Below are 18650 nucleotides of genomic sequence, written 5' to 3' on the forward strand. Positions count from 1 at the left end.
GAACAGCATTTACTGTCTTGTGCTTCCTCCATAATTGATGCCAATGATAAACGCAAGCTGTCCAAATGGCAAATTAGGGCCAGAGTTAAACCTATGCTAGATAGGGGCTGTTCCTCTAAATCTTTTTTTCGAAACTTACATGCACATAGACAAAGCCAATCTATCATCAGGATAAGGAAATCAGATGGTCTTTGGACCCAGTCTCTCTCTCAGCTAGAAAAACAATGTCTGGATCATTTTCAGCTCCTTTTTTCTCAGCCATCTTCTTCTACACCTCAAGTCGCATTGGCTCGTAATAGATTTACTGAGCTTGTTTCTCCCATTGTCTCCCCGCAAAAAGCCTCAATGCTGGAAATGTCCTTTTCAGATGATGAATTGGATGAAGCCCTTAAGCATTTGGGTAAACATAAATCCCCTGGCTGGGATGGTCTGACGGTTGAATTTTTTGAAACCTTTTGGCCTGAATTGAAGGGTCCAATTCTGCAGTTTATTAATGCAGCATGGCAGCACCAACATCTTCCCTCAGCTTGGAAGCATGGTCTAGTTAAGCTTGTGCCCAAAAAACTTCTTTGTGAGACTATGGATGACTGGAGGCCCATCACTTTGATGCCGGTAATATACAAACTGATTGCCAAAATGTTGGTACACCGGATAAAGGATATCCTTCATGATGGACTTCATCCCAGGCAATATGGTTTTGTTCCAAGACGGCACATACATGACAATATCTCTAACACTCTTATCGCAATGGAATATGCTAAATATTCAGATCAAGATGTGTTGGTCATGCAGGTGGATGTGGCGAAGGCATTTGATACAGTACAGTGGGATTATGTCTCTCAAATCATGCTAAAACTTGGTTTTGGGCCAAAGCTAGCTAATGTCATATATTGGCTTTACTCGAATTCCACTGCACAATGCTTTATAGGGAAACATTTGTCTGAGTCTTGGACTCTCGAACGTTCAGTTCGACAAGGATGCCCTCTCAGTGCCTTGCTTTATGCCATCGCTTCACATCCTTTGCTTCTTTATATGGATCACATGGTTGATACTGGACAGCTAGAGGGGCTTCAGATTTCTGGTTCACGACCCTTCATAGCACAGGCCTATGCAGATGATTCATTCTTCATGCCAAAGAACAGTCCATTGGAGATTCGCCTCTTGATGGATACCCTTTCAGATTTTGGGTTGGCAGCTCGTCTTAAATTTAATTTTCAGAAATTTTCAGAAATCAAAACTCTTGCCTCTCAAGCATTGTGATTGGCATGCTATTCTGTGGCCAGGCCAGATTATTCAACCGGAAAATATAGTAAGACATTTGGGCTATCCTATTGGCTGGAAAATCAGCAATAAGCAACAAATGTCGTGGGTGTTCAACAAAATTCAAGACAAATTAGAATATTGGAAGATCTCCACTTGGCCTCTGCATGTACGGCTTCGAATTGTCCAGTCTATTGTTCTAGCTTATGTCTAGTTCTACCTTCCTCTATTACATTGGTCATCTCGAGATCTCACATCTTTTATGTCTCAAGCCATGGAGATTTTTTGGAAAACTAAGCTTCATAAAAAAGCTTTACGGTTGCTCAAAATGGACTTGCTTTGCTCACCCAGAATGCATGGTGGCTTGAATATAATAAACATCAAATATCATGTGTTGGCAAGAAAGATCACTATGCTCAAGACATTCTTTCAACAAGAGCAGCCTTGGTCTATTATGCTGGCAATTTTGTGTGGTCAGATGCGCACACATGCTTATGGACATTGGCTAGTAGATCCATCGGAGGTAGTACTTGGAAAATTTCAAGGTAAAATCCCTGGTTGTCCATTTTCTAATTCCTTGATTCAGGATTGGAAGCAAGTACTCTCTCACATCAAATGGTCTCCTCATCCTGCTTCTCTAGCATCTTCACTCAGATTGGAAAGTATTCATTGGAGTGCTGTGTTTTCCTCTCTCCTTGCTGTTCAACAACCCATCAGAGCTTACAATCTCATGAAATTGGGTATCCGGTTCATTGATGACGTTGTAGATATGCAAGGAAATATTCTCCTTTTTCCAGTAGCATGTCGACAATACAACCTGAGAATGCATCATAGACCTATTTGGAAAGCTATTGCTGATCTCCTACTTCCACTGGTTCCGATTCCGACATTGAATGTCAGTGACAGGCTTCAAGATTGGCACCTTCAGCCTTCAAGTCCACGCATTTCCTCTAAGTCTTTGCAGTTATTGACTTCTATACAGGCTTATCGATTGATATTACCTCCTCCTTGGATTGCCCATCATGCTAATTCTCTATGGCATCTGAACAAATCATTAGCCTGGTGGAAAGGAAGATTGCAAATGATATGGAAGTTGAAAATGCCATTGAAGCAACGACTATTTCTATGGAGATGTATTGTTGGTATTCTTCCAGTGGGAGTGAAATTGGCTAAACGACGGATAGCTTCACCTCTTTGTCCAAGATGTCACCTTGCATCGGAGAGTATTCCGCATTTATTGTGGTTTTGTTCATATTCCAGAGACCTTCTAGACAGAATCTCCTATTTTTTATCTCTCAGATTTCCAGCACACAGGTTCTACAGGTTTTTCTGGATGTATGGCAAACTATCAGCTTCTTTGTCACAGTATTCTCTCTTCTTCCACTGGATCAGATACTGGGCCTTATGGACCCTCTGGCTGCAGCGCAATCAAGCATTTCTGAATTCTCCCCTTCAGCATCCTTATGAGTTTGTCAGAGCCTCATTAAGGCAGTCATTATATGATGCCTTACATGAGGAAGATTTGGATGTTTCTTGTATTCAACTTTTCTTTTACTGCTTCTGATGGATAGGGCTGTAGCTCTATATTGAGCATTGCCTGGATGTAAATGAATGTTTCATAATATAAGTATCTCCGTTTTACAAAAAAAAAAAGTAGGGTGGAGGTAGTAGATTTGCCTTTATAGTGCAGGCCAACCTTGCCCTATGTGGCTGAAGCGTTGGGGAAAGTCGTGTGTCCTCCACGCTCTCCTGGAAATGCCAATCGGTTTTGTGTTCTATGGGATACTAATAGACCCACACCACCTCATGTTGCCTTACAGGTGGAGATGCAGGGTATGCCTTCTCAGCAGGTATTTTTTAAGTTGAAATGGGGTAATTTTGTAGGTGCATGTTTTGAATGTGGAAGCCTCCCCCTGCAGCTACAGCCCCTATTGAACCCCTGATTTGCATGCTGAAAACCATTGCCTTGGCCATGCAAATCAACACCAGGACTATGAATAAACTGTTGCAATGAAGCACCCTATTCATTTGGCATACTTGTTGGCTGTCCATTCAATGGCATAGTCCATAAGGCTGCCTATCAGCATTTTGATCATCTTCCACAGAAGCTCCCTCAAACAAAAATTGCCCATCTTGGGAGGACTCCTGTCCCATGTCCCAATCCCCGTCATTGTGTGACATACTTGCTAAATTCTCCTCGCTGCAATTCAATACAGCAAGCTATACTTGCACCAGAGACAACCGCAGGCTCACCTCCTTAAAGAAGATGGTGATGTCCCAGCAACGGAACCATGAGACTGGCCTTCAATAAATTAAAGGGTAGTAAAACTAACAAGTATAACTGGCAGATTGGGAGCTAGAGTGCCCCTGCACCAAGACAAAGACACAGATTGGCCCCAAACCTTGGCGCCCCTTTCGGTATTTCTTTAATTAAGTGAGAGGCCTTGGAAAAAACCAGGCTACATAAAGGATACATTCTTTCTTACATCTGACACCCATTAGGCATCCACATACCCTGCATAGACTCTGTTGTTCATCATTGCTCTCACTAAACCTGGTAATAAGCATCCATCTCTATTCCAGATTGATTGCACTCAGCCTGGAATTGTTACTAGCAGCCCACTCAGCCACTTAGTTCCCCACAGCTGTCACTAGTGCCCAAAAAAGCTATCTGCTCAAAGCAAAAAGAGAAAGCATCCACTCTCCAGGACTGCCATGACCAATAGTCGCTCACCCTATAAGTAGCACATATCCTGATACATTAACTTGTTTCCGATAGGAGAACTAGCATCACAACACAACAAACACTATGGAAGTCACACTTGTACCACCCCTCTCAGGGTTCCAGGGATACTCTCTATCCCAAGCATGGATTCCCAACCCTTGCCTACTCAGCAATGAGGTTGTACCCACGATGTGCCACCTGCCTAGCAACAACTGCCTGCATTTACACTACCTCTTGGGAAAAACCATACCATAATCACTATTGGAAGAGTCCTCCATCAAGCATAGCAAAAGAGCATCCCTTTCAGATCCAAAAGGCCTATACCTAGCCTAGGATTGTTGCTAGCAACCAATGCGTGGTCACACAATCCTCCTTTGTCTCAAATGCCCACTAAGCCACTGGCATGCCCAAGCAACAGATCAAAGCATAATGATCAGCCTAACATCTCAGGGAATCTGCACTCGAATTGAAAGCATTCACGATGGACTATTCTACCAACTAAATCCCTCCAAAACGGCTCACAGCATAGAGCAATCACCATAAGGCATGTGTGATCTCTTCAACAGCTTAGAGCTCAACCAAACTCATTCATCTGCTCAATGCATACACTTGGAGAGCATTCTTTGCACTCAACCAACCAGCTAGCAGCCCCGTGCAACCTTGGTACAGTTACCCGTGCACACAGTCCAAGGCAACAGCAAGCAGCCCATACAAGCTGTATGACTGTTCAATAGACAGCGTTCACTGTCCGTACAACTCCCGTACGCTGCACTTATGTCCTCCGTATGTACCATGCAAGCACTATACAAATGACCGTACAAAAACCTTGCAATAACCCGTACACTGATGGAAGCCCGTACACCATTCGTACACAGCCCTTAAGCGATCTGTACGTAGGTTGTACAAGCCTGTGAGTAGTCCGTACACACAACCAACAAACCAGCTCTCGCGTGACAACCAGCAGAGGCCTCGCCATACGGAATCGTTTTCCCCCATCCTGTGGACTTTCACATCCCTGTCTCTACTCCCATGATGACATGCCAGCCTGTGACGTATTTTCCCGTGCGCCCACGTTGCACGTCATCGTCATTTCTTCGTGGTTCTTTTTCTCATACCTTCCATGGGCAACCTTACCAATTTAGGTTTGCATGGGCTAGCCACGTGGCAGCCCATGCTTTCATTTGCCCCTAGCCCCCTTCCAATGGCCTAACTTGAAACTAACGTGCTTTGCCCCCTTCTTGGTCCAAACCACAAAATTCACCCCCAAGGCATGGTTGCTAGGGGTTTTAGCACATCAAGCAACCCATGACCTCGCTCCTTGCTTTCCCAAGATCCTTCCCACATGCATGTGCCAAAAATCACACCCTCATGACACTATGTGCCAATATCCCTCGAGAAAACGCCAATAATGCACCCTAGCAAATGGATAACACCTCTAGTAACATCCACATGCTAGCATCTGAGCGTCAACATTGGTCTAAATTTATTTCTCAGCTCAATCTTGTTAATCTTTGAAAAGACTTGAAGACTATGCTTCCAAGCTATACTTTTCGAGTGCCAAATGTGGGTGGATTATCGGATCATCCTCTGTTATGGCTGAGGCCGTCTTCTCATGAGCTTACCGCATGATAGGTTGCCAGATAAAGACTCCTTATAGTTAACAATACTTATTTTGAGCATGTTGAATACAAGAAAATGGTTTGTGTGATGCCATTGGGCCACTTTGGGAACAATGCCGGATTGATGTTAATTTTGCATGGAATGCTTTTGCTTCTCAAATGCGCTCCTAATTCTTGAGTATAGGAATATGACTTAAGGCAATAGTTGGAGCCAAAATCAATTGTCAAAACTTGACAGAGCTTCATCCAGTCAGGGATTTAACTCAACATGAGGTTGCATGTTTATGTTAGGCTAAGCATCTTTCACGAAGCAATGACAACAAGAAAATTGCCAAATGGGAAACTAGAGCTAGGCAAAGGGATTTCTTTGGTCAAAAGCTGCACTAGAAGAGGCAATCTGAAAATCTTTGAGGGGTTTTGACATCCAATGTTTGTTAGACTTCCTCATGGGTGCATCTTGCTCAACCTTGTGTCACTCATTTTGCTCGACAGTTAGGGCATATAGATTCTCATTTAATCGATGGTGCGACAGGAGTCTTTACAGCATGTCTATCCTATTTTTCCTCTTGCACAGGCTATGCAACTAGAGGAACCTTTTCAAGGAAAGGGAGGTGACTTATTCATTAAAACCTTGTGGCAAATGAAAGTCTTCGGGTTCGGATGGTCTCACTATAGAGCTCTTTCTCGCCTATTGGGATGCCTTAAATCATGTGTTATCGTTTATGATTAATTATGCTTGGCGAAACTCGTAAATGCTAAATGCTTGGACAAAAGCTTTAGTCAAATTGATCACAAAGCAGCCTTTGTGTGCATCATTTGTTGATTGGAGACAAATTACACTTATGCTCATCATTTATAAGGTGATGGCTAAGATGATGGTTAATAGAATCAAAGGTTTCCTGCATGATGGTCTACATCCTGCCCAATATTCCTTCATACCTCATAGACATATCACAGATACTGTTGCAAATGTCTATGTTGGGATAGAATACCCAAAGTACACTCGGCAAGATGTACTTCTGCTACAAGTTGCTAAAGCATTTTATACTATACAATGGGATCTTATTGTTGAAGCATTTGCTGTACTCTGACAATAAAGCTGCCTGCATTTTGTTTGGGTACATTTCTGATCAGTGTACTCTCCATCATTAAGTACAACAGGGATGCCCTCTTCGTGCTTTGTTGTATGCAATAGCCGCTCATCCTATGCTTCCATATATAGACACTCATCCTAAGATTCGATATATAGATCATCTTGTGGCTTCTGACAAGCCTTGCATGTTTTGGATATTCATGGAAGAATGCCCATGATTCATGGTGGTTAGGAGACCTATGGAAGAAAATCCCATGACTGCACAAGCTTATGTGGATGATTACTTCTTCACTCCTAAGAATACTAAGAAGGATCTTTCACAACCCATGTATGCTTTATCATTGTATGGATTGGCTGCTGGTTTGCAAATGAACTTTTGAAAATCCAAGCTTCTGCCTTTGCATGCTAAAGACCGGCATCATCTTTTGCGGCATAGGGAAATTGTCTTGCCCAGCCAGCCTGTTCAGCATCTTGGTTCTCCATTGGGATTGATGGTTTCTCGACATCACCAGACGGATTGGGAGCTAGCAAAGCTTTAAAAGAAATTGGAATACTAGAAATTAACTACTTGGCCACTGCATGTTCAACTATGTATTGTGCAATCAATTTTGGTTGCTTACATCCAGTTCTTCTTGCCCTTGATGATGTTTGGCAAGAAGGACATTACATGTTTCATGTCTACTTTTATGCAAACCTTCTGGCCCTTGAAGCATGGCCGTAAGAGCATTAGATACTCACCATGGAGCACCTATGCTTGCCAAAGCTGCATGGTGGTCTGAATATCTTGAATTTTCATACACATATTTTGGCACATAAATTTATGCAGGGTGATCAGCCTTGGGCTGCTTTTGCCTCCCGAATGTTTTCGGATTGGAAAGAAACACTCTCCCATCTTAAATGGCAAGGTCGCACCTCTCTTAATGGAAATTCCTTACGAGATGAGAGTTTACATTGATGATTGGCCCAAGGTGCTTCCTTGTCCATTGGCAGGGACCTAGACACTCTTATTCTATTTCCTCTAAAGGCAATAAGAATATCAGGGATGTTCGTCATGTCGATGGTACTTTCCTATCAATTGACAGTCAAGCAGTATGCCTTTGGGCTGCATTATTGACCCCTTTGGCATTGTCTATCTCAAATGCTTCGATACCAGTGCCACAACTGGAGCTCAATTCCCGACTTAAGGATTGGGCTCTACATGGCCAAGGTTCAGGCAATCGTCCATTACTATTGGCTGATGTCACTGTGGCCAACTTGTAAAGGGTTTTGATGCCTCCACCTTGGGTTTCAAATACAGAAATCCAGATTTGGGCTATAAATCGTATTCCAAGTGGTGGCGGAAACAATTGTGAAAGCTCTGGAGCTGCAAATTGCCTCTTTGTCAACAGGTTTTTTTGAGGCGGGTGATGCTTGGAGTTTCTCCTTTAGCCCAAGTCCTGGCACAAAGACATGTTGCTCCCGCTGTTTGTCGCAAATGTCTGGCTCCAAGGGGATCCTTGTCTCACCTTCTTTGGCATTGACCTGAGACTCGTGACTTTTTACTGTTTCTTCAACAACATCTCTAGGCACGGTTTCCTATTACTTGCTTTGCTAAGCACATTTGGCTATTTGGGATCACCCACGACAACATAAATTTGATCTTTTCTTCACATGGACTCGTTATTGGGGACTATGGACTCTGTGGAAGGTCAAAACTCATAGTCTTTGGTGATCCAAAACTTTCCAAGTTTCACTTTTTCCGGATGTCATATGACAATCATTTTATGAGTGTATGTGTGCTCGTCAAAGCAAACGTATGGACAGAAGGGTGGTTTCTGCTTTGCATTATGCCCATATTTTTCCCCCGTATTTGCAATAATTAACCAAGGCATGTTTCCATTCCCAAGAGTTTCACCTCTTTCTTTCCCTTCATCTCCCTCCACAACAAATGTTGCAATACAATTTACCGATTGGATGGGACGCAATGAAGATACATGCCACAAGAAGCAGCACCGAGTACATGAGGGTCCCACTCCCCCTGCCTCGTAGCCACATATCTCCTCTAACATCCAAGCAAAAGAGCCCGCAGAAGGATACTAGAGGAGTGATTCTACCCCTCCATATATCCAACTAGGCTAGTGTACCAAATACAAATGTAATGCAGCACTTCAGGCCCCTACCATCCACCACTTCATACAGCAAACCGTGTGATATGGTGATACTGCTCTGCTCAATGTTGGAAAGATAAAGATTCTTGGCTTCTTGGTATCTCCTTTAAAGCCATGCAAGAAAGGCTATAACCAAGAGATGCTATTTTCTTGTGCAGAAGTTTTTATGCCTTCTTTAGCGGACTGGTTCAACTAACTAGTAACCGGGCTATAATAATTGGCAATGCTGGGACAAGTTTTGGGTTCTAGACCTGTATAGCTAATCTGTTCTGTGATGGAAAAAGCAGCAATAGTGTCCTAAGAGAAGGTTTACAGTGCCTGCGAAGTCACATTCAAGAGAATGATGCATACAACAAACCCAGCGGAATTCAACTTAATAAGAGTAGAGCAGCAGAATAATGATATGGTAAAACTCTGAATGTAACTTTGTGGCACTGTAAACCTTCTCTTACGACATATTGCTGCATTCGCCATCACAGACCAGATTAGGTATCCAGGAATCAGCAACTCAGGACTCCACTGATTTTCCTAGCATTGCCCTTCCTTGGAGCCTGACGACTTAGTCAGTTTAATAAAATTCTCTCGGTAGAAGGCATACAAAGTTCTGCACAAGAAGAAAGCATGTCTTTGCCATAGCCTTTCTGACAGGGGTAAAGGAGATACCAAGAAGCCTAGAAGCTTCTATCCTACCCACGACAGGGCAGAATTACTTAAGGCCACACTCAACATGCCACAAGTACAACTTGACACACAGAGACAAGCCTGAGAAAAGTAGAAATATCTTCAACTATTAAGACCAAAAACATGATATGAATTGATTTTCTAAAAAAGGATTACAAAAACACAAAATTATGATTACCTTTTGGAGGGGTTCCTTTTGACCCGTCCCAATAGCAGCTACATAATCCACAACAGCTGTCTCAGAAGCCTTTAGTTTCAAAAGCCTTGAACGCCCCGTCATGGAATTGATAGTACTACAATAAGGATCTTCCCCTTTAAGCCTCTACAAAGAAATCAAACGACAGATCATTAAATGTCTGACAGATAAAGCAGGTGTCCTTTACAACATGTCTATCCTTTAAATTGCCACAGCACAAAACTGCTCCATTATCATGATGAATAAAAAAGAAGTAGGCAGAACCTGCCCGATGTAGGGAAGCCCATCAGTATCCAAGAACTTTGCCTCTGCAGGAACTAAGTGTCCAGGAGGCGGAGCAGCCCTCGAAAACTTATTGATGTGACCATCTCCTTTTTGGCGCATCTTTGTCAAATCAATAGTCTCTGTCTGCAAAGGCACGCATGCACAAAATATACAACAGCTTCTCAACCCCAAATATGAGGATAGCACATGGATAACACAGGGTAAAGTCATTGCCAAATCTTTTACATTGTAACAGGAAGGAAAGACACTACAGGCAATATGGACTTTCCATCAAGTAAAAAAAGTCCCATGCAATCATTTTAACTGAGCCATACAAAAAGACTCTCTCACAAATTTGCAATGGGCAAATCACACAGCAACTGTAAACACCTGAAATTAGCACATCTCCGGTATCCATTCTAGATGGCACATCTCTACTCTCTCATGGGCATGCAGGAAAGCAAGTATTCTCTCAATCAGAGAAGGCTAAATAATCTGTAGTACAGAATTAACACTGTAACTAAACTACAAAAACCACATAGAACCATGAGACATGAGATTGACCTACTCTAGCATAGAGTTCTCCAAGCGTAATCTAGCTACAAAGCTTTTGTAAATTTGAACTTTATGTTTAAAAAAATCTATAGCGCTCTCAAAAAGGTGACCACCCATATCCCTTATCATATGTGAAGTGCTTACTTTACTTAGTCAATAATTCTTTATGGACTTGCCATACCAAGCTAAGAAATATATGCACCCATTCCAACATCAGGCATTTGGCTACTCATCCACCCATTGCATGTAACATGAATTTCAGCGCATCCACATCCATTCACCTTCTTCAGCATGTAACGACTCACAATTATATTTGAGCAAATGTTTATTTGTCAATCGTTGCACTTGCATAACCATACTTTCTATTCCTTGGGAAAACTCAATAATCATTAGTATTGTTTGTGAAATGGAGAAAGGATATATAATTTATTCTTGCTATAGCAGCTTGACATATGCCCTATTTGATTTTATCTAGTTGTGTCTTTGCATTCTTCATACTTGAAGAGGATCTGGCACAACATTGCACAGTTGCTTGGTAGGATAAGGACAATACGTGTATATCACTTGGGGATCTATGGCTTGACTCACACAATCCGTCCCTTAGATTTCTCTGACGGAACACATGTGAAAAGGGCCATCCTCATTGTCAAAGGAGACCCTCTGCTTATCACTCTAGATGCACTCCATGTTTCTTTGCACAAACCTTAGTCTACTTCTGTAGTCTCACCTTGGAAGATCATTGCAATTATTTCATGGAAGATTTGGAGATCCCGATGATGGCACCCAGACCCAGGCCCCTCAATCACTCTCAGTGATCTAGTGGGGTATTGTAAACATACTTTGTGGCCACTTGAGGCAGAATTCGAGGTTGCTCACATCCGCAAGTCATTCTTATCCTGGGCACCCAAGAGAGCCCTGATAAGCAAAGGTCAGCATTTGACGCCTTACAATCCTGATCCACCACCATTTTTTCAAAATTGATATCATTGTCCCAAGAGTCAAAAATGCAACGCCACCCCTTCTTAAGTGTGGTATGTGCCTTGGGATGTTCCTCCTCAAAGGCACTTTTGTGATATCTCTAGATTAGTCAAGTTGAGCAACGTCTCCCTTTCAGCCATCCAAGTTGGTGATCCTTGACATGGGCTCCTTCTTGAATGTCCCTTTGCCTCGCCATTCCTTTTCTACTCACATTTATCTTGAGTTGTTTGAGTTGTTGTAACTTCATGGTCCTTGAATAGATTGAGTGATTTAAACCCTCAATCTCATCCCACAGGCTCTTTTTGGGATGTGAGGAGTCTTCCATGGCTATAGGGCGGAGGGCGGGCTCTCCGTACCCGGTATTCCCTATGGTGACACGTGGTTTCCTTCTAGATAACTAACATGGTATCTGATGCATTATATGGCTTGCTCGGCTTCTGCATGACTATGCATGACAAATGGCGATGTTCTACCTGTCTGTCTTCTGCACTGTTCTAGGTCTGCCCATACGGCAATTTCTGTTCTAGGCTGCATATTTGTGGCGTACTTGTGGTTTGTTCTGCGCCACTCTGCAAATTGTGTCGGCCTGCCCTGTGTGGGTGTTAGATTTAATGCTTGGCATCAACATTTCACCATAAGTACACATTGTACAATGCCAAGGGAAAGGGCAGGTAATCATTAGGTCCTCAACCCACAAATATTTTGCATATCATGGCATTGCTGATGAGGCCATACCATGCCACCACCATGCATCAGGAAAAGACATTGAAACTCAATAACGCCCAATTGAATATATTTGCCTTAAAAGAGAAGAAAAGGTTTGAGTGCATCCATTCCTGAGTCCCCTGATGTGCCCTTCCTTGGATTTTTGAATTAAAATATAACCACAATTCACCCTGTATTCCTGTAACGTTTCCTGTAACATAAGGCAATTCAGTTTTGTAGGCTAAATGACAGTCACTCCACATTTACTCCACAGAAAGTACAGTGTACAATCGAAAAGAAGGAGAGAAAAGTACCCTAAATTCACCAACACATCTCTGCCTTGACTATTTGTCACTCTACTTTGTTCATACAAAACATTTTATTTTTCTTCAGACTAGTTCCTTCAACTAAAGTTTTCATTCCAATTTGAGCTATTCGGCGGGGTCGGGGTCGGGGTCGGGGGCGCGAGGCAATCCTGTAACAAACTCATGCACTCATAATTTCTTAAGAGGCCAACCTTATAAATTTGGCCGTGGCACATACCCCGCTCCATTGAAGACTTATTTATAATCATTGCATCTTCCATATCATATCTGCAAAACAGATGGTTTAAGCATGGCACTCTTGAGTCTCATAACATGGCAAATAGCTTCAGATGCTTACCCTGTGTATGATAGCACAGCAACTATAGCATTTGTCCCTGTGGGAAATTCATCCATGTTATACTTTGTATATCGAACCGTACGAGCAAGAGGGCTTTGGGGTGTCTATACACACATATCAACAGATAATCAACAAGCTCTTCCAGCCACCAAAATTCCAATGCATAAATAAACTCAAACTACAGTAAAGAAATACAAATAAAAAATGGAATCTGCTTTCCAACACATACTTGCAGACGATAAAGTTTATTGTCAGAGCGAGTTTGAATTGTCTGAGAAGGGAAACCCATTGTTTGCTTAGCCATCTGCGTTGCAAATTATAACCAGAATCAAACATTCCTATCGTACTCATTGGCCATCAATGCCCACAGAGAGAGAGAGAGAGAGAGAGAGAGAGAGTTAAGTTATTTATTTAAACAAAAAAAAGACCAATGCCAACACAAGGAAACAAAAGACAAACCAACGCAAACACAAGAAAACTATTATAAACATCAATGCACAAACAAGGTGTTCGGGGGGACATATCAAATTAAAAAAAAGGTAAGACCAGCTGACATCCAAAAAATCGTACAAACCTATATTAAAAAAAGAGAAAGGAAACCAATTGTTTGTTTAGTTATCTGCATTGCGAAGTCAAACATCCCTATCATTCTAATTTGCCATCAGTGCACTCTCCCCATCATTCTAATTTGCCATCAGTGCAGTCCCCACAGAGAGAGAGAGTGAGAGAGAGAGAGAGGGAGAGAGAGAGAGAGAGAGAGACTTGTAAGCTTACCTGGCATTGATACATATTACGTGGACTTTGATTGTGATCTGACCATGGGGTGAGACTAGCAACAACACTCAACATTGCAATTGGAGAAATCTCTGCATGTGTAGCTGGAACATCTGATCGACCTCCATCAATACCATCAGGACAACTGATCTCCATGTATGCCTGCCAACCTTACACAGTAAATTGCTCCCCATTTATACAATAGGTGCAATAGGTCACAAAGACACATGCACACTTGCATGACTATAACACATAACCCTATAGACTAACCTCTGCACAATCTTTCAATGTCACTCTAAAAAGCAGGAGCTGTTAGTTTATAGAATCTTGAAACATCCTAGTCCACCTGATCATAGTTTATCCTTCAGAGGCTGCATTTACCAGTATTCCAAACATGTATCTCTCGTTTCAATAGTTTATATAAAAGTCTGGGAAAGAATTCAAACTCCCAAAGGGCATCACAAAAATTCCCACTCCTTTGGCAAGCAAGTTGTCAGAAACATAACATTTTCCATATTATGTTCTCTGCATTAGGAACAACACCATAACTCTTGTAACATAGTGGTCGTCCCTTCATCCATTAAAAGGCTAGACTGACTAATTTTCCACAGAACCCACAAAGACACTCTTCAAACAGGTGGTGAAGTACCCTATACCTAAGCTGATGCTGAAGTGGTCCACAGTCCTGCAAATCCATCCAAACTCCTTAACAACCCTATTAGCTAGAGATGTGACAGATATTCCCCTTCCTGACACATTTTTGTCCCAAAATGAAGTCTTAAAACTTTCTTTCAAATCAAGCATGCTCTCCCTGTCTGCACCTCTTTCATATAAATTTTTTACCTTCATATTGTAGTCCATCAGGAATACGAATCAGGTATTCTTACTCCATTAATCAATTCAAAGATTGAAACCACCTTTTCACACCCTACTCATAAGTCTTCCATGCAGGAGCCAAGTATACACTCTAAAGCAACTGTCCATCATCCAAATATGTAAGATGACTTGTTATTACTACTACACATTAGGCAAGAAAGCTCAACATTGAAACTTGAGTCAAAACTAGTTATTACTCTTTATATCATCAATCAAACCCAACTTCCATAGCAATTTAAATTATAGTGTCAACTAGAAGCGAGTTGGCGGTCAAAGATGGGGTGGCAAATGATAAGGGGTAACATCGTGCGCAACGGACTACAAGAGGGGTGGTACTTATACCGCTCATCCTGCGCAGTACGGGTACCAGAACTACAATGTTCTTGCTTGATCAGGTAATTGCAACTTTTGCGATGTCTCACAAGTAGCCTGAGATCCTCTATCGATCATCAACCATCTACTGATTCAGCCCACTCTACGTTTGTGAAGCCTCGAAGAGCAGCCCATTTCAGACAGAATATGTCATGCGGAGACCAATACGTTAAACCAAAAATCATACCGTGGGAAAAACTCACTACTCAAGAGTGCATATCAAGTGAGAGGGCCAGCAATGGTAGATTTGGGGCTGTTTGGCGTGTAATACTCAATGAGATAAAAGCAGACCTCACATTCCATAAGTTTTCAAGCACTTGTCACATACTTTGGTAAGGAGTATCATTCCCATCGAAATCAATAATAAAAACCTAAATTTTCTTGAAGACTCCACCCAAATACAATTGATCTCGTGCATACATTCCTTGAAGGAATCGTATAGATGACAATTAGTCCACATGAACAGCTTGATACATAAATATGTAGTCAATGTCCTCAATTCAGGGCCCCACCATTATAGCTGACCCAGCCATGCACAATCCTCCAAACTGAGTTTCTGGGAGAGGAGAAAACAATTGTGGTAGGAATGGGTATCAAGTGACAAGCATGTTACTTAACCCTTGAGAAAGATCAAACTAAGAGGGGTCTCCTACATAGAAGGTCCAACTCACAATATGCTCCTCAAGAAGCAACATCTCAGCAGGTCTCTGCTCTGAAGGAAAAAGTAAGTTCCCAAAACCTTGCTGTATAGGCGAGATCTCCAAGAAAGAGGCATTCCCTAGCCTGTCTTTTGCAACTCTAGATTATTGAAGTCACCTACAACAACCCAAGAGTCTACATCCAACAAGCAACTAGTAAGCTGGAGCCAAAATGGTCCTCTCTTCTATCTGCAAGCCAGGGTGTAGACAGTAAAGATCCCACCTATGAGCCAGGAGGTGGACATGTGTCGTGGAACAGTTACCAAACTTACCCCTATTAGGAGTTTGGTTAAGAAAGGAATGGGGTCTAACCACATAAGGGACATGACTCTCATTAGCAGTCCTATGCCTACAAGGCATCCAGAGAATCGAGGGTACGCCTTGGCAACCGTACAACCCTCTATAGTGTAGGCACTCCCTTAGTAATCCTCAGGCCACTTGCTAGCAAAATGCCCTTGCTTAGGGTCTCCAACATTACCTTGTCGGAAAGGAAATGCATGTCCTCCATAACCAAGCATATATTTAGGACTTGATCATCCAAGAGCATCAAAGCTATTGTCATAGGGACCTCCAAAACAATTCAAGAAAAATGACTTTATATTCCTTGGGGAATCCTAAAAATGAGAGTGTAATTAGGAATCTAGGCACATGACATGTTGAGTCCATATCATCGACAATGAGATCATGTTACCAAGGGATAAAGAACACCAAACATGTGCCCAGATACATAAGACTCTACTTGCCTAGAGATTAGGTGACCTCTAGCGGGACGAGTTGAAGCAAGCAAACCCCCCTCCCATAGATGGTGACCCCTTGATTAAGGTCCCCTTAAGCAATAAACTTGCTTGAACCCATCATCAAATAGGTGTGAGGCCAATACTGTGTCCCACTACAGCCCTACCCTAGAGATCCTAAACAACTTGCTGTAAATGTGTCCCCTCATGAGAAAGGGAGATTCAACTCTCAAGGATGCTGCGGGAGATTCAATTCTCAAGGATGCTGCCATATGAACACCTTCGCCAAACCTCATGTCAAAAAGCTTCCAGTGGGTTGAAACTTAAAACGAAATCTTCTTCGACACTGAAGGCATAGCCAATAAGGGTGGAAGGAGGACGTAAAGGAAAGCGAAATGAGGGTTGAAGGGTAGAAAAGAGAAAAGAAGGTAGAAAGCAGCCTATGCCAACACAAAGGCTACTTCTAAAGATGACAAGGGGGAGCTGTTGTAAGAAGACGGGTGGGCTGTATGAGGGGCCAGGGCAGCCTGCTGCCAAGAAGGTGGGGCCAGAGACCCCTGGGGTCTAAACCATAGCCCAAACGTTAAAGGGCCCGAGCAGGGGCAAGAGGGCACAGATGAAAGCGGCATCAAGCAAGGAAGGAGGGGGGGCCCGAAGAGAGGGCAGATGCACTACTGCCGCAAGGCAGCTGAAGAACACAGGGCCCTTAAGGACGCTTTTTGGGTTGAAGCAACACCCCCCAGCCCAGGCACAGCAGACGAGAAGAGAAAAGTTATCTTTTCTTTCACATAACAGCCGTTTTAAAGGTCCCATCTCAACCGAGGCACAGCATAAGAGCCTCAGTATCAAGATTCAGCAAGGAGTCAAACACTTGTGTCCTATGCAGCATGCTGCCATCAGTAGACTCACAGACGAGGATTTCAGACATCAGAAAGTATATAAATGCTTGCTGGCAGGACTGTACCATAGAAAAATACAAACACCGAGATGGACTAGCATAAAATTTTCACATTTATAATACCTGCTCCAAGGGTCCGATCATTTCAATCCCGGAACCCGTCTGTTGATCAACTAATTGCTTAACAGGCCGAATCATTCGAGCAGATGTTGTGAAAAGAAATAGCCCTGGATATGCACCTGCAAAGGTAGAAGGCACATATGCGATCTCCAGATCTGAAGGAACCTACATTAAATGTATATGAGTTGTGGATACTGCTCGAATACGACAGATTCATAACAAATCCATTGTTTAAAAAAATGCATATGAGTTGTGGTTACTTCATAATGTGGTATATTAGTAATCAAAAGCATGCACACATCCATGAAAATCCCCTTGTCAAGTTTAACCTTACTTCTGAACTCTCAGAGACTTTCAGCTGACGGAGGCATGTTATGATGGAAGCAATCCGTGCAAAATCCAAGTACCCAATAATGCGTCCATCCAAAAGCACAGTTAAATATTCGGGAGGACCCAACCTAGCTAAACCAGGCGGTGTCACAATCATGCCAAAGCCTGATAGAACAGATGTGATGTCTTTCCGAATCCAGACGGAATCCTTCAAAGCATTGCTTGAATCCATGTCCGATGTGATCTCTGCCAAATGTTTGCATGGAGCACAACCTCAGAAGGCTAAAGCAGGGAAGGGGGGGCACAGCATTAGTTCAAATATTAAACACTCCTTCAGACTCTAATAAACAAATAAAATTATGCAAAATAAACCATTGACAAGCTTAAAATCACAGGCTAAAATAATATCCTCCATATCTCTTAAAACAAAAGTACCAACACTTTTTTCCATAAACGGATTATCACTTAAGCATGTGGGTGTTACACTAAGAGAAGCTATAAGAGCATCTAAAATTATGACGCTCTATGTGAGGGTCGGGATTCTTGACTAGTTTAGCCTTGTATCTTCAACATATTAGCTAGAGCTGAAAACTGCAAATATGTTTGAAGCACACAGATTGTAAGCTCCTCAATACCACACTAAAGATTCTACCATTTACAGAGGATGAAACTTGCAGAAGTCAGAACACTTTTACAGGTGATTGGGTTGTGGCAGAGTTCAATGTGGTTAATTCATTTCTAAAGTAATTTTGAAGGCACAGTTCTCTGGATGGAAGTTCCACTGGAATGTGATTCATAACCATTTTTATATAATTTCATATGGTTTTCTAGGTAGCAAGAAGAAATACATAAGACTGGTTTTACGAGAATTGTCTGATGCCAAACAATTTGAAAGATGTGAAGACAAATCAAAGGACAATTCCTAATAGTAGGAGCTGCTGAACACTCAAACCAAGGAAGAC

At 42.3% G+C, this 18650-nt stretch overlaps 1 protein-coding gene across 1 annotated transcript in view; it reads right to left on the reverse strand.

Moving 5' to 3' along the window:
• NRPA2 (nuclear RNA polymerase A2) overlaps positions 1 to 18650 on the reverse strand; it is a 117942-nt gene that overhangs the window by 23941 nt on the left and 75351 nt on the right. Inside the window, exons 17-24 of the mRNA XM_087395438.1 lie at positions 17693 to 17934; positions 17362 to 17523; positions 13661 to 13822; positions 13116 to 13190; positions 12887 to 12990; positions 12741 to 12816; positions 9986 to 10129; positions 9704 to 9847 (exon numbers count right to left, since the gene is read on the reverse strand). Of these exons, the coding sequence (XP_087251564.1) occupies positions 9704 to 9847; positions 9986 to 10129; positions 12741 to 12816; positions 12887 to 12990; positions 13116 to 13190; positions 13661 to 13822; positions 17362 to 17523; positions 17693 to 17934 (1109 nt within the window). The remainder of the gene's footprint in view (positions 1 to 9703; positions 9848 to 9985; positions 10130 to 12740; positions 12817 to 12886; positions 12991 to 13115; positions 13191 to 13660; positions 13823 to 17361; positions 17524 to 17692; positions 17935 to 18650) is intronic.

The sequence above is a fragment of the Dipteris shenzhenensis genome, chromosome 24, assembly GCF_047967505.1.
Source record: "Dipteris shenzhenensis isolate YYH24624 ecotype China chromosome 24, Dip_SZ_1.0, whole genome shotgun sequence".
NCBI lineage: Eukaryota > Viridiplantae > Streptophyta > Polypodiopsida > Gleicheniales > Dipteridaceae > Dipteris > Dipteris shenzhenensis.